The 23,696-nt window shown below is 41.7% G+C and overlaps 1 protein-coding gene across 3 annotated transcripts; it reads left to right on the top strand.

The window, feature by feature from the left end:
* The first annotated feature begins 1,751 nt into the window (after positions 1-1,751).
* On the top strand, positions 1,752-22,966 carry LOC306823221 (RNA-binding protein Musashi homolog 1-like). Of its 3 annotated transcripts, XM_079342656.1 has the most exons (15): positions 1,752-1,927; positions 2,484-2,524; positions 3,231-3,312; positions 3,466-3,550; positions 8,000-8,029; positions 11,889-11,930; positions 12,409-12,501; positions 18,120-18,168; positions 18,858-18,940; positions 19,044-19,161; positions 20,193-20,273; positions 20,664-20,720; positions 21,828-21,887; positions 22,057-22,211; positions 22,317-22,966. In XM_079342656.1, exons 1-15 carry the CDS (start codon positions 1,863-1,865, stop codon positions 22,356-22,358), a joined length of 1,083 nt encoding a protein of 360 aa, XP_079198782.1. In that variant the 5' UTR covers positions 1,752-1,862; the 3' UTR covers positions 22,359-22,966. The 3 variants fall into 3 exon arrangements, with proteins under 3 accessions (XP_079198782.1, XP_079198781.1, XP_079198780.1); XM_079342655.1 differs by lacking the exon at positions 8,000-8,029; XM_079342654.1 differs by lacking the exon at positions 8,000-8,029 and having other exon boundaries at positions 22,290-22,966.
* Positions 22,967-23,696: the final 730 nt, after the last annotated feature.

Below are 23,696 nucleotides of genomic sequence, written 5' to 3'. Positions count from 1 at the left end.
AAATCAAATATACATCATGAACAGTCGCATCACATTTCTTCAATTTAGATTGCATCTTAAAGCTCTTACTAGGAACAACTTTGTGTCAATTTTTGGGATAGCTGTGAACAAAGTGGAACCCCTTACCTCATTGCTGATCTTGTCCCATAAACACTCGAAAATCGTTAATGTTCATGAAGAAGTAAAAAGATCTGTTTCTGCACGTGCTGCCAATTACTTCATTTGACACCTGCCCCTCAGCAGTGGTTTTAGTCACCAATTATTCAAATATATTAATAACCAATATTGTTGATAAAAGTATTTTTTGCTTTAATAGGTCATATGGAGGCATCAGCATTAATTTCAATATTTTTCATAACCTGCAAAAACGACTCACAGGAGCTTTAAGGGTTTACTTCCTGGAACATCACTGTGACTGCTACATTGTATTCATTTGTTTTCCACATAGGTTGTCATTACATTACACAATAAAGGATTTTCATCACATTTCATCATAAAAGATTGTGTTCGGTATCATCACAAGGTCAAATCACATTACAAATATAGGGTCAAATGACAGCCATTTACAGTACACAGTACAAGGTCACATCAAAGTACATCATATATTGTAAGGTCACATCATATAATGTACACAGTCTAATAACATCATATCAGCTCACATCACATTATATGCTACTCTTTAGGGTCATTATATTACTCCAATAGGGTCAGATTATATTGAATCAAATAATGTCATATAGCCTTATGTTTTTCTATAGGTTGGATCACATCATATGATGTACAGTCACTAAACATAATTGAGTCATAGCATATCAAATTAAATACTGTAACACTGTATAAAATATTATTGGGTCACATTATATTACAATATATAAAAACTCATCACATACTAACACATGGTTTATTAATAGATCTCATCTCATTATGTTATAAAGATGACAACATACTACATCCTCAAAGGTCACATCACATTACCTCATCCTCATACAGGCACATCACAATTCAACATGAACATCCCCTTTTTAACAAAACATGACCTCAATGACCTCTATGCAATGGATGACTTCATAAGCAGCCTGCTGCTTTTATGTAATCTGCTGTCTGGCTAAATGTGCTGGGAGCCAGTATCCTGGTTGCAGATGTCTCATTTCACCTGAGACCCAACCTGGAGCAACAGGAAGACATCATTTTCCATCATTCAACGCTTCAGATTCTGCAGAATGCATTTATTTCAAATTGGGCAATTTAAAGAGGATAAAAAGATATGTCATCAATTAAGAACACGTTTTTAATGGTCCATTCAATAAATGCTGGTGTTGTTAATTTAGCCCATGCCTTCTATTTCTTTTTGTCCAAATGTGTCTGCATTCATTCTAATGATACAGCATTGATTAGAGGGAAAACAACTGTATCTCTATAAACATTCAAACGCTTTAATGGGCCATGCTGCTATGATCAACCAATGACAAGGACGGCGGGGAAACACTACAGTGAGCGCCAGTGGCAGCATGAATAATGGCAGGCAACGTGCAGAAGGGAGGGAGGTGGGAGGGAAGGAGAGGGAGGTACGAGGCCGGGGGTAGGCTACGGGAAAAAACGAGGTAGGGGGCGGGGCCTCTCTCTGCGCGTGTATGCATGCTTGTGTGCGTGTCTCCTCGCTCAACCCCTCCTCTTTTTTTCACCACTCCACCCCCACCCCCACCTTTCCTTCCCCCACTTCTCCTCTCCCCTCCCCTCTCTCCCCTCCCCTCCCTTGCTCGGCTGCCCGCCCCTGAGTCTGGAGCAGCAGCAGCAGCAGCAGCAGTGGAGCTTCACTGCCTCTCCTCGCCTCACAGTGCGGGAATATAGCAGCGGAGAGCAGAATGGATACGGAAGGGAGCCAGAGCAGCCTGTCCTCCGGCACGGACAACTCCCCCCACGACCCCTGGTAACAGCCTTTACCCCAGGAGCACGCGCTTTCGCTCGGCTCTCGGCCCGGTTTGAGTTCACCTTGGACTTTAGTTGAGTTCAGTGCGGGAGAGGAGCAGCGCCGAGACAAAAGACAAGCACGCTGTGTGTGTGTGTGTGTGTGTGTGTGTGTGTGTGTGTGTGTGTGTGTCTGTCTGTGTGTGTGTGTGTGTGTGTGTGTGTGTATGTATGTATGTGTGGGATGGATCCACTCAGCGGAGAGGAGACACAGACGCGCGGCTGCTTCCTCTTGTTTGTTTATTTATTTCCATTATCCTCCATTGCAACTTCTCCTCCATCATCTGGAAGACCCTCTCCTATTTTCCTCCTCCTCCAGGGGATTATAACGGCCCGACTGGCCGATCGGTGACTTCGCAACATGGCCGATGCTTTCTTTTACTTTATTGATGCTATTTTTAAAAAAATATATAATTTCCTCCCCAGTTCCCCCCTTCCATTTTGCTACTGTGTCTGTGTTGTGCATGAGAGACGCGTGTTATCCTGTGTGACTTACAGCTTGTATTTCTCTCATTCAGCAAAATGTTCATCGGTGGGCTGAGTTGGCAGACAACACAAGGTGAGCTGTCCCACACGCTACTTTAATAAGACAGAAGAAACCCTCTTGTTATTCCTCTTTCTTCTGCACACATTTAGTTTAAAGATCGCTTCCTGGACACCCGTGAAGTTACGGAGGAACACTGTAAATAGTTAAATCAAAGCCTCCTATTCAATAAGGATCAGCTCTAGGATTTAGACTTCCGAGACGCAGGGAGATTAAGAAGGGGAAATGCATGCACATTCAACCACTTTGTCTGCCTTTTTGCGTGTGCTTTCATTACACTGAAGGGCATGTCTAGTGAAAGCCATCGATTATTGAGCGTTAAAGCACAAGTTCGTCTCATATTGATGCCCGCGCTCGCTCGTGTGTTGTTTTCCTTATTGTTGCACTCCGATGGGTCCATTCATTTATTTTAAGAAGCATGAGCGCCGGCTGGTGCATGTAGACAGTTTATTCTTGTGAGGATGGCCTGTGTTATTATCTCACTGCTGCATGCCGTTGTGTCAAAACGGCAATCGTCACCTAGTGGAGCTTTGTTTGTGGTCCGCAGGGCCTAATGGGCTATTATGCTGAATGGCCAGATAGCCTACAATCTCAAGAGGGGACATACAAACAACGTGGTCTGCCCGACCCCTATTGTCTCTTTCCAGCCACAAATGCCTGGAGAGAAATTATTGTAATTTGGGTAAACTTAACCGGTTTCTTTGCTTTTTTTTGTTTTCAGAGGGTTTAAAGGAGTACTTCTGCAAATTCGGCGAGGTGAAGGAGTGCATGGTGATGCGGGATCCCGTTACCAAGCGGTCGAGGTAAGAAGGAGGAGTGTGCGCTCCACCGTCCTATCACTGGATGCCTCATGCTCTGCCATGCTTTTACACACGATTGTCGTTAGTTTGCTTTTGATTTTTTTTCTTCTCCCGGAGCTAATTTGTTGTTGTTTTTTGTTGATTTTTTCTTCCCAGGGGCTTTGGATTTGTAACATATGCAGAGCAAGCAGGCGTTGAAAAGGTTTTGGCGCAAAACAGACACGAGTTGGACTCCAAAACGGTGAGTTCTTTCTCCCTTTGAAGAGCTGGATGCTGCCAGTTGAACAACTTTTCCAAATCGGCTTCTGTGTTGCATGTTATTTCCCTTCCCCTCGGTGCATTTTGCCTCCCACCGTATGGCTTGTAAAGTTGAGGAGTAGGTTGTGGAGCACCCCTCCTCCCCCCCTCTCTGCTCATTTCCCCCTCCAAATCCCGGTTCAGGGCGCCAACATGAAAGCGTTCTTTCTTGGTCTTCATTGCCATGGTTACCTGGGGACCTGAGTGGGGTAGGAGCCCCTTGCAAAAAAAACCCTCAAAGGGTTTATGCAGAGAGAAGTTTTCCCTTTTTTTTCATAGAAAATAACAGCAACGGCTTTCTAGTGGCAGAGGTAAGAAAGAAGTTTGAGGGAAGGAAACAGTTGTGTTTGTGGTTCCAAAACTGATGTCAGGGGGAGGAAGTCTTCTGTGAGGTCCGAAAGAGTCTTCATTTAAATATTCATGCAGATGTTTGTTTGTACAACTGCTGTGATCTGGAGGTTCTCTGTTATTTTCCCTCCTACACTTTTACACTCACATAAAAACTTAAATGTGGGCTAATTAGAAAATAAGTTACCAAATAGAGACCAGAGCACACCATGTTTTCTACGCATATATTTGCTGCTACTACTACACAGGGAGGTGGATTTAAAACATGTGTGAATCAATGCAGTGTGTATTTGGTCAAACCAAGGCAACTGGCTAGGATTTAAATATCTATGCGAGTGTTAATGTCTTGGTCATGTAGATTGGTAGCAGTGGGGCACATCGGTATACACACACAGTACAAAACACGCATACATACATACACACACACCTACAATAGGATTATTTGACAGTGAAAATCGGTGGCACAGAAAGGCAGCAGTGCCCAGGGGTGGAGAAAAGGTAGAGTTGGTTAGCTGTTGGATCAAGCCTGTTGCTGGGGGAGACGCCAGCCACCAGAGACCACGCTGTAACTGCATGGCCTGATGGGATTTATGTCTCCATAACAACTTCTCAGCTATTTTGCATTAACTAAAAACACTCAGCTTGGTTGGGAAGCAGGTCTGGGGCTTAATATACATAGTTTTTGTATATATGGAGAGTTATTATTTGTGTAGTTTTATGTGTTTTACAATATGAGTCGAAAAGTTGGATGTGTGCGTGCACTGCTGCTTTGATTTAAAAAAAAAAAAACAACAACAACTAAATGCTACTTGTAATCCACCTTTTTTTCCAGTTAGCTTGGAAGTATGTTCTAAGCAACTGTGAAGTGTTGCTCGCTAAGTCATATTACCTATTAAAAGTAGGTACAGTGAGAGAGAGAGCTCGTCTGTCTGATGTGAACACTGGTTTGGAGGCAGAAGCTTAGCCTGTCAGGCCGATGGTGGGTTAAGGCGTTGCCCTATTATAAACCAAAATACAGCGTAAGGCTAAACAATAATAATGTGAACCACTCAAATGCTGCTTTGGTTTGCTCAGGTTGTTGTGGCACCAGGGCACATAGGAAGTTTGGTATTAAAGCAGGGGTTTTGTTATCCATTTTGTCAATGTATTTAAAAAAATAGGCTAATATTTTCCCTCCCCCACTGTTTTTTTAAACATGATCTATCTTTGAGGACGATCATATATTATACTTGTTGTTAACACCACAGGCGAAAATGACAGAACGTTGTGCGGCTGTTAAAAAAAATGCTAATTTTGTTGTTCAAGAGATTTTAGGTGACCTGTTTTAAAGAAAAAATCGAATCGAAACCTCTTTAACATGCTTTCAAAGAAGAAGTATAATCTTTCTTCAGCACTCAGCTTTGAGGTCATTCTAAGGTCGATTCTGTGATAGGTTGAAATATCTGGAGCAAGTTCTGCATCTGTCTGGGACCAACCTCTTTGCAACACCTGCTCCATTTGGGCTATTTTTTTTTACATTTATTTATTTAACTTTTAACTTTTTTTTTCTCCTCCCAACACCTGGACGCACTTCCCCCGTCTCCACAGTGAGACGGGGATAACTATTGTTTGATCAGCGTGAGTTGTGAGAAATGAGGAGGACACTCGCTTCTCTGATTTTTTTGTTTTGTTTTTTTCTTCCTTTTAATGCCAAGCCTTTGTTTTTTTTGTTTCTTTGGTGAGCAAAGACGCCACAGTGGCTGACATAGAAAGGATAGAGACAAGGAAGGTTAATAAAGAAAGATATAACAGAGCAACAGGATGCTGTTCGAGGACACCCAGGGTGAGAAGTAAACTACATTAGTCGGTACAAGGTCCAAATCCCCTGCTGCAAGTGATATTAAACATTTACAGCCCTGTTACATCCAGTATTGTCTCATCCAGACATAGAAAGCAAACCAAACATTTATTGGACGTTATAGATGCTGTCTGTACCTGTGGGCCTAACATTTAGATGCAACAAATGAGTGGTTGTCTGTTTTTTCAGAGCAAGGTCTGTTGGGGTTTGTTGTTTTGGTTGGAGGTTAGATTTCCTGCCTGGCCACAGTTTTGCCTTAGGGCCATGGTGTGCTGTTGTGTTTCTCTGGAAAGAGAAGAAGGCACAACTGGTATTTGTTTTCTCTAAAAGAGATTCTTTACTGGAAGCAGTTGTGAGGAGAAGAAAAGACCGGGCCCCGATATTCTCCGAAACCTCTCATCCTCTCGGATTAGTGTAGGGTGATTTTTTAGATTGCCGTGCGTTATTGTTTGTGGTGTAGATCAGAGAGTTTTCAGTCGGGGCAAAAGGTCATTTATGAGATTTGTGACCTGGACACTGTCAGCGCAATTTTGCATCACTGATTTAGAATAATATAAGGAAGGGATTATTGTTCACACTATTGTACCTATGACGAGTAAAAAAAAATACAGAGGAGAAGACGCCACCACTTTAAAACTATTTATTTTATCAAGGATTTTTGACATTTGTTTGGGAATCAGTAGCAAAAATAATCAATACTGGGTAGTCAGTGGCGTAGTGATTAGTGTGCTTTACAGACCCTATGTATGAAAGCTGTAGTTCTCTAAGTGGACAGCTGAGTTCAAATCCGACCTGTGACTCTTTGACCTGTCTTTATTTCCCCGGCTATCCACTGTCCTATATTCATAAAGACAATAAACCCCCTAAATTACACCTTTAAAAATAAGGAATATGCAGAAAAAACATTTTTGAATTTTCATGTGTACTGCACTAAACAGAAACCCCCTTTCAAGTTGTGCTAAAGTAGGTGTTAATTGCTGCTTTTTCCACCATTGCCTGCTACAGTACAGTTGTAGCAACCAGCATGGTGCTAATGTAGCTGTTTTTGTTTATAGCTGTGCACTGTAACAGCATATGTTGGCACCAGCCTCTGTGGACTGTTGCCACCACAGTCTGCCACCTGCTAGCGGAGACTTTCTTCAGATGCTATAGTGCTCGATCCTCACTCCTGACTGGAGATTAGCTGTAACTGCTGACGTGGACAAAACTGGGGAGAGGGGGGATGGAGAAGGTGGAGGAGAGGAGAGGAGAGGGAGGCCCTGCTCCAGTGCTGTAATTAGTATAGATCTGAAAAGCAACTAATCGGATTGAAGAGAGCAAACTGGATTGGGCTTCTGAAGGTCCATGCGTGGCCTCAGATCCGGGGTTAAAGCCTGGCCCTGCTCTGAAGGTGGATCCAGGTTTTCTCTCTATGTGTGCTACAACCACACCCCCCTCCCACCACCGCCCTGCTGTAGTGGAACCCTAGCAGGGGTACGGGGATGGGGTGTGGTGGGGTTCCTCATTAGTCAGCTTCGTTAACTAATTACCGTGCCATTGTTTAGCTGTGCGGACTGACCCTGCTGGCCTGAACCCAAAGTCTCTATCTCTGTGCATGCTCTGACACGCTAACTCCCCTTTGTCCCTCTCCTCTGTTTATTGCTTTTTGTTTCGCTCATATTGATTATTGTGCCATATTGGGGCAGCCTGTGGTGCCTTTCTGTTGTTTACCACTGTGGGTGTTTGCCATTTTGTTGCTAGAATGTCTTGGCAGGTTGGCAAACGTGTCAGAGCTTGAGCGTCTTTGTATGACTTGTTTTTGAGCAGTCGGGAAAGGGAGGATTACTCCAAATGTTTGTGTTTTATTGTGTCTCCTTGCCAGTTTAATTACATATATGTCACTTTGTATATATGTGTGTTAGTGTCTCTGTAATGTTTGTGCCTCTGTGTGTATGTGCCTGTGGGGGTAGCATGGGAGCCCCAGATCCTCTACGGGCCCATCTGTTTTGTACTCTTTGTCCTGTTAATTAATGAAATCAGAGGGGCTGCCTGCTGGGACGGCCCCACTGCCCCGCTACACCGGACAGGCCCATCTTTCTCAAGAGCTGACTCTGTTTTCCAAATGAATACCTCCTCTTTCTCCCCATTCGTTCTCATTTCGACACTCTGTCTCTCTTTTTGTCGAGCTATGGATTTATCTTTTTTTTAATTTTTTGTTTTGTTTTCCAGTTTGTAACACTGGTGGACACGCTGGGCCACGTGAGGTGACTATTGTTCGTAGATTAGTCTTCAAAGCTAAACCACCTAAATCATACTGTAGGCTCTACTGCCGTCACTTTGCTACTCTAGATTGAGCGGAGGTTGGATGTCATGAAGCAGGATGTTAGTCAGACCGTTTCACCAACACTCAGTCATAACTCCTCTCTGCCGGTCTGGGAAGAACAACCTTCCTTCTCTTAATAGAAAGTTACATTTTCTCCACTGCTGATTGGGACTTCTCAATGTCACGCTCCATGAGAGCTATTTCTGAGTGTTGCAAACAGAGACCTGGCTAAGTCTTTTTTACTTTTTGCTTTGTGGCCTATCAGTCTTCCTCCAGGCTAATCTACCAGTCTGATAGATGCTTTAGTTCTCATATACAGCCTTCCTCTGAGTACAGCCAGATGTAGAAGTTGCATATTAGATATAATCTCTTATTTCTGTGGGGTGGAATGATTATTTTTTTTAACAGCATGGCATGTCCGTAGCTATAGTAGCACCACTACAGATATTGCATTAGGCCTAACCTAGTCTAGTTGGTAAGATTAACAATGTATTTTAAGCTATTTTTAAATAGCTCCTGAAAATGAAGAAGCTTTCAAATGTGTGTGTTTTGACAGTATGTAAAGAATATATGATGTGGGATAACATTGAATATTGAAAAGAGAACATTGGCTTTTATTCAGTGTTGTCTATTTGCCATTCTTTGTGTTTTACATGATACCTATGTTTGCAGCATGTTTTTGCCTGAATCCAAAATAAATCCAAAAAGCCTTTTTTTCATCACTGAATTAGCGATCATAACTCAGAGGAAGTTAATAGTCTGAGCTTCATCTGACTGCATCACTATCGTTTGAAAGCATTGCCGTGATAATCAGGCCTTCTGCCACCATGGATAAATATCTAAAGTGATGTTTTTATTGCAAATTCTAACATTGGGATAGCGATGAAATCCTGCAGCCCCTACACCAGCATTAAGCATATACACTTCTTCTCATGTTATCGCTTTCTTTACTTAATTCGTCAGGTGTTTGATTTAGCAGATTAGTCCGGTTGTAGAGTCTCGTAACAGTTTTCTGACTTTGAAAATGTGTCTCAACACAACATTTCGATCCAATTGAATTGAATTCGATCCAAGCGGAAGAGGAAAACAATCTTACAGAGTAACATTTAAAAGAAGACTGATTTTCAAACAGCTCCACATCCTGGAAATTTACAAAAATCTTTTGCCTGTACTTTGTAAAAAAAACAGATATGTTTGAACGTGTACGCTGTATGTGAGTGCAGCCCTGTGTCAATCACAAGAGCTGCTTTTTGACCGCTATCATTGTCAGCTCATTGTATGTGTGTCTCTGCCGCACACTCTTGCCCCGGGGCAGCACCTGTCCTCCCATTCAGTAAAAAGAGTTAAAGGCAGGTGGGCTGACCTGAACAACACGAGACGTTGTTACATCTTGGCACTTTCAGTTTGGAAGGAACAGCGGACACGTTGCCTGCGATTTACGCAGAAACAGCACAACACCACATTTAATAATGACTAGGCACATTACTGCCTGCTGTAGTAGTGATTCTGTCATTGTGTTCCGCTTCAGAGGTCACTGCAGGTTGGCGTTTCTATAATGTTTTTGCCTGTTGCTATAAATAGCATTAAAATATGATTTTTAAATTCAGGAGTACAGGTGCGCTGGTACATGTGCTGCAAGGAGTAAACAGGGAGACATGTATACTGTGTATGGCTTCATCTGCACTATTCATTTATAGCATCTGTGTATTTTGCTCTCATATTTCATTAGTCTGTTGAAGTTTCAAAGGAATGAGCACAGTATTTCTGTTATTAATCATACAGTTCTAGGCCACACATGTATAATGTCACATTTGGCCTACTAAGCATAGACCCCATAAGAAGTGCTGTGCTGTCGTTGTTTCTGTGAGTGGCTGTGCTGGTGCACTGCTGTTGCCTACAATCGCCGTTGGCTTCACGTGTCCTTGTCACCTTTGTCTTTGTGCTCAGAGCAGCTGGAGGTGACACGACTCCTCTCGTCTTTGTGCCCCACTTCAAGGTGCAAAGTCCCTCTGCAATCCTTCCCAAGGACGCTGCAGCTGCATCACAGCGTTTGGCTCTCGAACGCAGTGTTAAATCTGAGGTTCTCAAAGGTCCTCGAAGGGTATTTTCGTCTGTAGATTTGTCATCAGAAGCAGGGAATTATCACAGGAAGGAGATGAAAGGATTACTTGAATATTGAATGAACTACCACCCGTGTATTGTGTGGTTTATTCACACGATAAGTGCTTATTTCTGGCCATTTGATAGGCTCCTTTTAGTTGCCAATATCAATCTAATACCTCTGACAGCGGCTGTGGGAGACACAAGAGGTTATGCTTCACACGTCCAATTATTAGAACAAAGATGAAACTCTAAGACCATAATACACTACAAGGTCCTGTGACCTAAAATCATCTCTCACTCTCTCTTCGGCTTGAGTGAGAATAACACCAGATTCCTCACAAATTTAAAATGCCAGGCTGGGCTTTGCATATTTCGCATTATTAAAGGCCAGCTCATTCAAAACTCATTTGCTTCTAATTTTATCTGTAACCTTGACCAGTGCTGAGACATGCCACTTGGGAGCAATATGGATACAGTCAAATCTGGCTAATCCAAAATGGAGGTTGTCTGGATTTATAAGATTTATAAAAATATACATCTGTCCGAAAAGTATTCAGAATATTAAATGCTCATTTTGGATCCAACCTGCCTATTGCTGTCTACTTTGGGACTAAGATACATTTAGTTGCGTCTTAACATACAATTTTTGAGTATGTACATATTTATGTCTGGCTGTGTATTTTGTTCCCTGTGCCTGTTTGTTCGGCTGGTGTGTTCAGATTTTTTTGGGGCTTGCATAAACAAGGGTCTACTATACATGCTGGCAGATTAGCATAAATGCTATTTTTGGACATGCAGGCCTTCAGAAGGGTCCAGACTTCGAGGCTCTGTGTTGTACCTAATTCTAGTTAGTTAACAGTGTGATAATTCATCAGCGCCCAGAGTAACATTCAGTTCATGCAAGCACAGGATCAGCTACTGAACAACATTTCCGGAGCAGGTAGAGATTTAGTGTCTCTGCTCATAGAAACTTAAGCTTAGGGCCGGTAGTGTTTTAATGGTGAGTAAGAGGAGGTTTACCGCCCAGGCTAAAAAGAAGCAGGGAAAATATTTGTTTGATTTTTAACCCTTATATAACCGTACCATTCATTTGGGGTTCTTAAAACCCAGCACCCATCTCTCACAACTTAAACATGTTTGAACCTCTTTTTCTTAATGACTCTTCTTCATGTCTCAGGGACCCCAGCTGTAGTAATTGGTTACGCAAAATATGTATTCAAGCCATACTAATTTATTGACTGTAGAGTTCTAATTGATTGACAATTTATAAGAGAGTAGATCTTTACATACATAATCTAATCTACACATATGTAATGCATGTATAAGAAATGGTACTTTTTTCTGGCAGTGAAAGGTTTTTTAAAAACTAAAGAAATACATATTACTTCATAAATTATCTTCATGTTTTATAAGATATGAAATATTTGTGTTTATTTATCAGTGTCTTTTGATTGAATTACCTTAATAGAAGATAAAAGCATGTTGTCATGGTGGGGAATTTATTACTTCTTTCAGAAAAAAGTGTAGGTTAAGCAAAAGTAACCTCTAACTTTCTGTAATTGCAGCTTATTACAATCATTGTTTATTCGTCATCAAAGATGCAAATAACCAATGGCAGAATGTTCAAAAATGCGAGTGTATATTTTTGCTTTTACCCGTGTAAACTTATCTTCACTCATCTCTCCCCTACAGATCGATCCGAAGGTAGCATTCCCTCGCCGGGCTCAGCCTAAGGTGAGTGCACCCTGAAGGGGTTAACACTGAGGAGGAGCGGTGATGCTGTCATGTGTCACCTCTCATAACTCAGCTCTGGTTGGCTGGGATTAGAGTCAAGGCACGTGACAAAAGAGGAGCAGCAATCCACTTGTCCAGCCTGACCCTGTGACCCAATGCCCTGACCCTAACCAACCCATCCCCACAAGCAGCAATCAACACACACACACACACACACACACACACACACACACACACACACACACACATACACACACACACTCTCTGTTATACACAGTACTTACCTGTATCCCTGCATACACCTCAGAGACTTAAACTCAACAGACGTTTAACTGAGGGGAAATTGGATGAATGCTCAGAAGAGCTTTCAGAGATTAGATAAACACAAACAAACACAAAGTCTCTTTTATCACCCTCATCATCCCCCTGCCTAATGTGATTTGTGGTAAACGATGCCTTCTTCGTCTTCTGTTGCTAGCTGGTGACCAGGACAAAGAAGATCTTTGTCGGAGGACTTTCAGTCAATACCACCATTGAAGATGTGAAGCATTACTTCGACCAGTTTGGAAAGGTAAACTATACATAAATCTGGCATCTATTTTGTTGATGTCCCTCATAGTGATTAGCTTCTGTCTTTTTGATTCCACTGAGCAGTGATTTCCAGAAACATTCGACCTAAAATACTCCCTCAGCAACAACCCTCCGAACATTATGTAACAAATATGTTCAAAATTAACCAACTGCAAATTAGATCTTATATGTAATAATAAAACAATTAATTTAATGACATATTTTTTAATTTTATTTATATACTTACTGCTCATTAGGCTGTTAGCTTTTTTCTGATGGCAGTTGGATGTTTTATTACTTTTTCAGTAAGCTAACTTTTTCAAATGTTCATTACTTTCTGCTACTTGACTGTGTTTCAGCCATTTTTCTGTAAGCTAAATCCACTGTGTATGTGTTAATTTTAGATAACTAACTTTAACTATAACATAGAGTTGGCTATATTCTATTCTATTGTGTTTCTACCCTTAACTTTTAGCTAACTTTAGCTGTTTTGCTAAGTTTTACTGAATGCTAATAGTCACACACCTTTGGTCACAAATAGTGGTTTTAAGTGTCAAATTGTCTAGTTTTGTAGATTTGCTTCTAAAATCAATAAATTCATTCAATCAGTTTAGCTTCTAAACAATATTTCCACTTTCTCCAGGCAGCTGCCTTAATTTCAGGTTCCCCTTGTTAGTCAGTCCCTTGCTTCTTTATTGTATTCTCTTCTCTATCCCTTTGGCATTTTTTAGATTTAGCTTTCTTTTCTCCTTTATTTAAATTAAGGCATTACAAAATGTGTGAAATATGCCTAAACTCAGAACATCTCCTCATAAGGAGAAAATAGTAAACTATTAGGATAACAAAGATTCCACGTCATGTTGCTCTCTCTCTGCCACGTTATAATTTTTGGTTGTTAGTTTATCGCTTTTGTAAGCCATTCTGCTCTTTTCCCAATCACATCTCTGTGTTTTTGGCTTCTTACACATGTCCTGCTCAGCTCCTTTGAATGAAATTTGGTGAAAGGCAAACACATGCTGTGGAGACAGATGAGTGGCCAGGGAGAGGGAGGAAGAAGAAAAAAAGCAGGGAGAGGAAGGGAGGAGAGGAGGGGAGATGGCGGGGGGCTGAAAGGGAAGAAGCAGCCCCCCATGGAGAGAGAGGGAGGGCAACTCAGAAGGGTTGAAGGGCAGAGAAAAGGAGGAATGTAAAGATGTTGAGAAGAAAAAGTGACTATTAAAGAGAAAAACACCAATCTGATGAGCAGTAAATGTGTCCATCATGCATGAAAGGTTGGGTTATTTTTTAGCTTACTACACATTAGGGAGTTTCGGAGTGTGTGTGAAAGGAGTTCCGGCTCTTCAATATTAACTAATCAAATGCAACAGCTGCTCCTGTAACAGCCCCCCTCACCTTACCCAAAATCAGTCCCTCACCTCCCCTCCCATATATACACACACCCTGCTCCACTCCCTGTCTTGTTGCCGTGGTGACCTGCTTTTGCCCATTGTCCTGCTGTAATTCAGAGTTTTTTTTGTTTCCTTTAAAAATGAGTAAGAAGTGTGTCTTTGCATGAATGAAAAGAAGAAAGTGTGACAGTAGTTGCGGAGGGGGGCAAGACTGCATATGTTTGTGCAGACTGTGATACTCATAGGCAGAGATGCAGTGTGTCACAAACATTAATCGTGCTGTTCTGCTGTCGTAGAGCAGGAAAGAGTTTGAAAATGAACTTGCTTCAGGATGTCGGCCTAATGGGTTGGAAGAAATTAACAGCACGAACCTCCTTCTGTCTCCTGTCCGCCTCTGTTTTCTCTCATTTGCCCTCTGACACATGCTTTGGATATTACCAGGTTTCAGGTGTTAGCTCAAATTGAAATAACTTTCTCCATTTATGGGTCGTAAACCTGGATTATATATGTGTCCATCACATTGTTTAAAGCACTGTGAGGTGTGTTGGGACAAGTGTTTTGCATCCTGACTGTGTTTTCTAAAATGGCAGCTCTGTGTCGAATCAGTTCTCCCCGGTGATCATGCACACTCATATCTAAGACAACACTCCCTCCGCAGGATGAGGGAATATTTGGACTGTTTGGACACGTGAGACCAAAGCTGGATTGTGGATAGCGCCAATCCCACAGTGCATTCCTGCTGAGCAGGAGGTATTTCTTGTTTATTGTCTGAGCCTGGTTACAAGGTGCACGTTGGGATGGAGTCGGACTCAGTGTCCTGTTTATTTTCATACTGTGGCACCGCCTCGCAAAGGAAAACACAGAATGCACTATGCATTTTCTGCAAAGCTTTGATACAGGCCGGCACTATGTTTTTGGAGCACGCTTCTGAAAGCACACCTACACAAACCTCATTGGACTGAATTGAAATGGCTGCTCAGCTGAAACATCAGGTGTTTTGGACCAAGTAAAGCAGACACTAAGAAAAAGTCAATTTAATAAATGGTGTGTAGATCCTTTATCACCATCAAAATTATCACCTAAGAATGGCCTCTCGTCGAAACGTTGTGATTGTAATTGAATAAAAACTTTTTGCGTGCAGGCGTATCTTCTTCCTAAGTCTGCTCTTTTTGCTCTGCCCTGCACCTACGTGATGTGCATATACAGTAACTACCCTCTTGTTCGAGTTGCTCCTTTAAACCCAAGGGTTGTCAGTGTTCATGACATATATCAATGTCCTCTGCATTGCAAACTTTTATCATTTTACCCTAAATTACCCCCTAGGTTTATTATTACAAGCAGGGTCAGTTTGATAGATGTTTCTTTTTTGGTAACTAAATACATTCACCATGGTTGCTGCTATCTGCATATTTTACACAATATTACAGCAACTTGCATTGCAATTTTATTAAACATCTGCTGCATAGTAAGGCATTTAAAGCTGCATCAATCAATACCATCCAGCCTCCAGCCTCACCAGAGATAGTTTGTGTTGGAAATCAGTCTGAGTTCTGAGGTGACAGCCTTCTAATCCTTTCAACCTATAGTGGAGAGTTGAACAGCTCAATTTTTTGGCTGAAAAATGACTGTACGGAGCAGAGAAACAAGTTGTATATTTATGTTTAAAGCTCTACAACCGACATGTTGTTAGGTAATTCCATAATTAGTATCTCAGGTGTTTTGGTGATGCAGTCAATTATAACTAATCCAGAGGAAATCCCTGGTTCTACGTTCATCTTGCCTCCCTATACCGCATTCTTGAAAGTACCTTACACGAAGAACTAACATTTAAAATCCCCCCTTTTTTAAACTCAGCCGAAATCAAAGCCAGAGAGAGAGAGAGAGAGAGAGAGAGAGAATAGGTCAATGCAGTGAGCAAAAGGGAAGGAGTGGATAAGATGAAAAATGCAGGATGGACGGGGCAGACGGGGAAAAGTTGGGAATCCACTCACCCATGTGAGCTGGCGATTAGGAGGCTTGACTGAACACTTTGTCTGCTGGCCTGTTTAGAGAGAGATGGCCAGAGAGAGAGAGAGAGAGAATGAAAGAGGGAGATGTGAGGAGACAGAAGGGGGAAAAAATGTGAATGCCACCTTTCATAATCTCACAAGTAGTGTAATGGACTTGTCAGCAAACGCTTGTTCTTCAGACAATAGCTGCACGCTTCACTAAAAACGGGATATTTTTGATGCCGCATCACAGTCAGGCCTTGTTTCTCCTACATCTGAGAATGTCAGAACTTCATGAGAATATGACCTTAACTTTTTCTCTTCGCTCGCTGCTCGCATGCGTGCTGACCGGCTAGCGACTGAGCTGCTGCTAAGCCAATCTCAGACCCCCACAGCTATCCAATCAGATTGTCTTACAGCACCCTGGGCAGTGGACATCGGAGATCGTCTTCTTACTGGGTATGGGAAGGGCAGGGGGCTAGTGTGCGACCACAGCATAAGCTCACACACGTGACAGAATATTTCTCAAGTCATCACACCATTATAATCCAATGGGGGGCAATTAGATGTACCCTGTTAGCATGACTGTGCAGCAGGTTACCTCTGTTCTGTCCTTAAAAAATGCAGGGATAACTGTCATACATCTCCTTCAGAATAGATGTTAATGCTTATGCTAACAGGAGGGGGGGGACTAGCTGTGCATGTAACTCTACTCTTATGATAACATGTTGGCCTGCAGCTGTCTACTTACTGTCCTGTTCCCTCGCTGGCTGCTGTGTCATTGAGTTTGGACTACCGGAAGGGAAGAAAAGCATGAGAGAAGGAGGAGGGGAGGTAAAATCTGAATGAAGGACAGAACGAGGAGGGGGGGGGGTGCTCTGTGTTTGCATTTAGTGACAAGGATGAGAGTTAAAAGCTTCAGGGACTATGAAGAAGCGACTCTACACAGGGATCACTTAGCAAAGAAGAATCTTGAAATATCTGCACACATAAGCACCTTTGAAAAATCTCAGTCAGAATAGAGGACATGTTTACCGTCTGAGTAATCAGATGGCCTGGTCATTTAGAGGTCTCAGCAACTCATGTTACACTGGTTTGAGTTACAGTGCTTGTTGCCCAATGAAAATAGAAATCTAGTCATACTTCACGTGTGTTAACAGGCTGTGTTGCAGAGGTTTCAAGAAGTCATCATGACTCTTTAGTGAAAAATACATCAACACCGATAGATGAAAAATAAAAACGTTGATTCCTGCTTTGGCCCCAGGTCTTGGCTTCCCTTTTCTCCCTTCTCATGTTGTCGGAGTTAGAGCAGAGGCTGCTAACTTTCCTGCCAGTGAAAGACAAGTGAGCGAGGGAGGGAGGGAGGAGAGAGGGTGAAAAGAGGAGGAGCAGGAATATGAATAGGGCAGTGGAGTGAGTGCGAAAAAGAAAAATGGAAGGAGAATAAAAGAAAGACGCATGTTGACAAAGACCCAAAGTTTCACTTTGTTCTTCACTCTCTGATCTAAAATATTAGATGACAGGGTTTTTTCATCCTTCATCAAACTTTACCTTCTATGTTTTTTTTTCCCTAACAGCCCCCCCATTATTCATCAGCTTCTCCCTTTTTTTTTGTCATATGCTAACTCTCCTTCTGCTTTCTCCTTTCTCTGCGTTCTATTCATTGAAAATAGCCGGGGTGGACTGGGGGGCAAGTTCTTCTAATTGAAATTCTTTACAGCGTCTCCATGGGAATAGTAAACTTTGTGGAGAGGGAAAGAAAGACAAGCAAGGGTGAACGAATGAAAGGGGATAGAAAAAGAGGGAGAGAAAAGTTTGTGAGAACTCGCAAAGAATGGGCAGGAACTTACTCCAGCACCATGTGGACTGGCAGCATTCACTTCTATTCCACCTTGGTAGATTGCGTTTCATTTTTATTTTATTTGTATACACCATGCCTACTCTCCACCCTTCTCTCCCTTGTTCTCCCTCCTTTCCCCATTCCTCTCTTCCTTTCTCCCCCCTCCCTCTCTTTCTTTCTTTTTCTTTTCTCCTTTGTCACCTGTCACCCCCTCCCTCTCTCCCCTCCACCCTCTCCATCTGTTTTCTCCTCTTGCTCCAATGCTAAAGAGGGACAATGGCACCCCATGCTGTGTAATGATGTGTGTGTGTGTGTGTGTGTGTGTGTGTGTGTGTTTGCATGCATTTGAATGTGTGTGTGTTAATATGTCGAAGCTCATCTATTCTCTGCTTTGTTCTCCCAGGTCGATGATGCCATGCTCATGTTTGACAAAACAACCAACAGACACAGAGGTACGTACGCACAGTGATGATACACACACATTACAGTAATGTGTGTAGACACACTAAGTGAGAAATTAAAAAGGGGAAACAGCGTGAGAGAGTCACTGGGTGAGCCTCAGCAAAAGAGCCAAAAAATAAAAATAAAATCTCCAATCATATTCTTTTGTCTTTCTGATGCTCTCACCTCCTCATATTCATTTATCTCTGTCTTCAGTCAATGCAGCGCCCGCTGAGGGTCACCATGCAGGGGCAGCACAGTGAGGATGTTACTTAATGAGACGAGAGAGCAGACAAGGAGAAGAGGCAGGAAAGGGTGGAGGTGGAGTTAGAGAAATTGGGTGTGATAATAGGGAGAGGACAGTGAATCTGAGCTCGCCCCACCCCTGCTCCTCTGGATGATTGACAGGAGAGCCAAGCACAGCTTGTTCTGATGTTGTCAGCTCATCCTGTTACAAATGGTTCATGTTGGTGAAAGTATATCCACGCATTGGCTACATGTAGTGCATCATCTGGGCTACTAAATCGATTTACATATTGAGAATATTCCATTTTCTTATTCTTTGTAGAGAACTTCTGTTTTTATCAGTGTATTTCCCAAGTCAGAGGTTGTCTTTGTTACATCCTGCAGGATATCACAAACGCAAACAATCGAAGAGGTCATGTGTTGAAATAAGAGTCTGTTTATTGTGTGTTCGCAGGTTTTGGCTTTGTTACATTTGAGAACGAAGATGTGGTCGAGAAAGTGTGCGAGATCCACTTCCATGAGATCAACAACAAAATGGTACGGATGTCAGCAGTTAACCCACTTTGATACTCTGCTGTTGATTATCATGTCTGTATTCTAGCTGAACGTTCTGAATGCTCATTTGCCTCCTGTGCTTTAGGTGGAGTGTAAGAAAGCTCAGCCCAAAGAGGTGATGACGCCGACAGGCTCAGCCAGAGGACGCTCCAGAGTGATGCCTTATGGGATGGACGCCTTCATGCTGGGCATCGGCATGCTGGGTAATATACACAATTAAGAAAGATATCAAGTGTATTTTCAAGAAAGATAACACTTGATAGCAGCAAATATGAGTACTGTAGCCCATGCAATAACAACCAAAAGACCCTGGGAGGTCTTCTTAATGGGCAGTAAGTAGCAGAATCTAAAGGGACGTTTTTTATACCTTCAAATAATTTATAACAAATAATCTGGTCACTGTTACATCTGTAATTAAAGGGAATTTTTACATATATAACATATGCTATTTGAATTACTGGTCTTTTCTGAAGCTTATTTACAGCCTGGATGGAAAATGACCTTCCTGAGTTTACAGGTCATTTAGATGCGATTCAATAATCAAAATGTCTACGGACAGGAAGTTGATGGTGACCGCTCACCACTGAATATACCTAATTTTCTAAATGACGTATGTCTTTGTCCATACCAATAAACAGTTCTTGTCTTTATGCTTTAATGTAAGGCTACATTTAAAATGTCCACCATGAACATGTTTATTTGAAACATGTCTTGACTTAACCAGTGAAATGTGGAAGAATAACTAAAAATGGCTCCTTGAATAACGCTGTGCTGATTCTCCAATGCTTATCTCCTGGGAAAAAACAGCAATAATGTATTGTATATTTAGAGGTCACACGCTGAAGGGCAAATGATGTTCACATACTGGAGTAAAATATGGTTCGGAAGGATTCTCATTGAGAAAACAAACCAAGAGCTGCATGTTTTATTTGTCGTCGCCTGGCTCCCTCTACTGGACATGTGGTGTTTTGTACAAAGGTCAAAAGTGGCTGTTTGGGAAGCCAGACAGAGTTAAATACAACCTGTGTGTTCAAGAGCATTTCCTTGTTTTACAGATAATCACCACATTATTACAACAAATAATGATGATGTAATGGCAACACACATCCAGCGATATAGATGGTTGTGTTTGTCAAAATAAAAATAAAAAAGTTTCGTTCGATAGATATGAACCAAGTTTTCCAAAACTTGGCAAAACATTTGAAGTGATTGTGTTTTCAATGTTTTCTATCAGGTTATCCAGGCTTCCAGACTGCTACCTACACGAGCCGTAGTTACTCTGGTATCGCTCCTGGTTATACTTATCAGTTCCCAGGTAAGTCTGTGTACAAACTGAAGCTCTGTCTTAAGGTCTTTAGAGGAAAGAGGTTAAAGAAAACATGCTGTTACATTTAGTTGATTCAGCTGTGACCTACGGGGGTCTTGCGTGTATATAATCGGGTCTCAGGCTGCTTGTAGATTTAGGAATGTGATGTTTGAACTCTTCCTTTCTGTCTTTCTAAAGAATTCTCTTCTAAAAGATCTCCTTATGTTTTAAATCTGACTGGTTCCTCCTTTATCTTCTTTAGTGTTTATTTGACTGTATCAACCCTCTGGTTCCTTTGCTACCACCTTCTTGCCTGTTCTGTGCTAATTGTCTGTGTATGTGGTCTGTATTGACAAAGCGCTCTCTCTCTCTCTCTCTCTCTCCCTTCTCTGTTTCTAGAATTCCATTTAGAGAGGACCCCCCTCCTGACATCATCCCACCCCCCTGAGCTGGCAGGTCAGTGGCACCTAGAGAGAAAAAAGTGACATAGTGCTTGGCAAAAAAAAAAGCCAATCGGTGTATTTTTTTCCCATTCAGTTTCACTGAAGTGACTTGGAAAGTTTTCCCAGGAGATCAAAAAGGCAAAACCTGCAGTCAAATGATTATTTAGCTGTGGTGAAAACAAATTTCCTGATAATTGAATCAGAGACTTTGTCTTGTAAATGTTGCTCTCATCAGCTGAGACGAGGCAAATTAATACATTAAAATACTTTTGATCTAAAAATTCACCTCTGTGTGAATACTGAAAATTGCTTTTTCGGAGATTGTGATTGCAAAGCCAGCTTTAAAATCTTTCGAAGCATTTGTTTCCCCATGCTTTCACAGAAAAAGTTAGCATCATTTTAAAATGTCAAGATAGTGTAAATAAGGCCGGTATGGCTTTAATATTTTTTACCAAGGTTTTTATATTGTTGATTAGTTGTGGTCATTAGCTAACACTGGGTAATTCATAACCAAAAAAAGTAAAAATGTATGAAGAAAAAATTATCAGCCCTCATTTCTCAGTTGGTGCATTCTGGGAAAAATGTATTTAAAAATCCATTTCAACTCAATCACAGTGACAAATATCTTGAAATATAGTCAATCTAAGGGAACTGCATTTGACTAATTGTGAGCAAGTCTGTTCTGCCCCGTATTCTCGGACTTGTGACTGACGTCCTTCAGTGAGGACAGATTTGTTTTTAGGACTTTCTGTTTGGAGCTAACTTTAGATCAAATATGTTTAGTGAATATGACCCCCACATCTCTAGCCCTTCCTTCACGCTGCCATCCAGTGTCTTTGAGATGTAATTGCATCTCTGCTTGAAATGTTTATGCTTGCTTTTATGAAGAGCGTTATTCTGTTTCACATTTAAGGAGTGACAAGTCACATCTATCAGATGTTATATCTTTGGCACAGTTTTATATATCCTTTTCAATTTACCCCTCCACCTGATGGATTTAAACAAGATGACAGATGTTTCAGCAGATGTGCAATCAGCCGATTGTTACTCATTCTCTTGTACTGAGGGATCCACAGTGGCTGTCATCAGTGCATTCATTCTGTCTGTTTCTATCTCATAGCCATTCCCCTGACTGCATATGGACCAATGGCAGCAGCCGCTGCAGCAGCAGTAGTTAGAGGTATGTGTGTCTGTATGTGTGTGAGAGAGATGAAAATTAGTGTATACTTTCCTAAAATGTGTGTACAGTCCTGGCTGGACAAATGAAGGTATATTTTTAGATATGTGTGTGCGCATGAAGCCCTCTGGTGTCAAGCCTGACTACTGTCCTCTCTCGCGCTCTCTCTTAGGCTCCACCCCTTCACGCACAGCTGGTTTCCTGGGAACCAGCAGCCCTGGACCAATGGCTGACTTATATGCAGCAGCCAATCAGGACTCAGGAGTCAGCAGCTACATCAGCGCAGCTAGCCCAGCCCCCAGCACAGGGTTCAGCCATGGACTAGGGGTAGGTCACAGCCCCAACAGACAAACACACATTTTCAAATGTATGAATTGGTGCACATATTCTTAACAAAGCTCATAGAAAGCGTATCCCCTCTTGTATCCTCAGGGTCCTCTGATTGCTACTGCATTCACTAACGGCTACCACTGAGAGGATCCAGGTCACTGAAGATGGGAGGGCTTCTTCTCTGCTGACGAGCCAATCAGAACGCTGGCTGCCCACTGATGGCAAAACCTGATTGGCCGACCACAGGCTCTTCTGGGATCTTCCTGGCTCCCTGTGGCTTCACCCACCGACTGAATATCTTTTTAAATCCTGAACTCTGTTTTTTGCTGTACTAATCTCACTTCAACATAATTTCCCCGTCTCGCCTCGTTTGTCCTCATTTAGTCTAATAACTAGAACCCAACTTTATCCATTATTTTCTTTACTGAAGCTGGGGCAAAGAACTGCAAAAAAAAAAAAAAAAAAATCTCTGAGGAAACATTTGTCATCTTTGACAATGACACAGAGGACTATTTTTGAGTTTTTTTATTCTTTTTATTTTTTATTTCAATGTGATATGTCGCTTTAAGATGAAATCCCTCACAGCTGTTACCGATGTGGACAGATAGAGATGCAAGATGGGTCTTTGACAGAAAAAATGTTTTTCACAAAGGAAGAACAAATCCAACAAAGTCCTTTTTTAACTTTGGCATCACGGAAACATGAAAAAAAAAACTAAAATGTATATTTTGGTAGTCTTTAAAAACAAAACCTTTGTAATATTGTTATTAATATTGACATATTAATGATAATCTGTAAGGTATTTTATTCTGTAATTGGTTTTAAAACAATGTTTTTATGTCTTCCTGTAAGATATTGTACATAAACGTTGGGGTGAGTGGGGAGGTGGGGAGGGGGTTACTGAACCGGCTGGCATGTCATTGGTTGGTTCTGAAAGGGTTGACAGCATTTTGACTGGATGTCATTTATCAGTATGCATATTGTTTATGTATACCTTTTTGGCCAGTCCACTCCAGCGACTTCAGTGCAGCGTTTTTGACATACGCCAAACTTAATGGAGTTTGTTTTGCAGATTTGTCCGGTAAAAGAAAAGAAGCTCTGTTCCAAAAGTCAGCAACTTGTTTGCAGCTTTGACTTTTTCATTCATACCACCATGGATGAACCAGAATCCTTTTAACTTCATACAAACAATAAGATGATGAAGACTGAAAAGCGGGAGAAATCAGGGGTTCTAGGGTCCGGAGCTGACTTGACACCCTCTTTTTTTGGAAATATTATATATTTTGTTTGCGCAATGTCACTTCTTAATGTTTTCTGTTTATTGTTTTCTTTTTGAAAAATTCTTTTATGCGGTGCTCTCCACCGTGGAAACAAATGAAGGACATTCTCAGAGAAGCAATTGTAAAAACATCACAATCATGTTCTGTCCTCTTATCACTATTGAAGGTGCATGTGAATGCGTCTGAGTGTGTGAGTGAGTGT

Source organism: Symphodus melops (genome assembly GCF_947650265.1).
Source record: "Symphodus melops genome assembly, chromosome: 4".
NCBI lineage: Eukaryota > Metazoa > Chordata > Actinopteri > Labriformes > Labridae > Symphodus > Symphodus melops.
Note: the sequence above shows the minus strand (reverse complement) of the source record. Positions and strands in the feature narration are given on the sequence as shown.

Coding starts and splice junctions, on each gene's coding strand:
- LOC306823221 (XM_079342656.1), top strand. CDS start 1,863: ATGGATACGGAAGGGAGCCAGAGCAGCCTGTCCTCCGGCACGGACAAC. Junction 19,162..20,192: donor GCTGGGCATCGGCATGCTGG/GTAATATACACA, acceptor GTTTTCTATCAG/GTTATCCAGGCTTCCAGACT. Junction 20,274..20,663: donor TTATACTTATCAGTTCCCAG/GTAAGTCTGTGT, acceptor CTCTGTTTCTAG/AATTCCATTTAGAGAGGACC.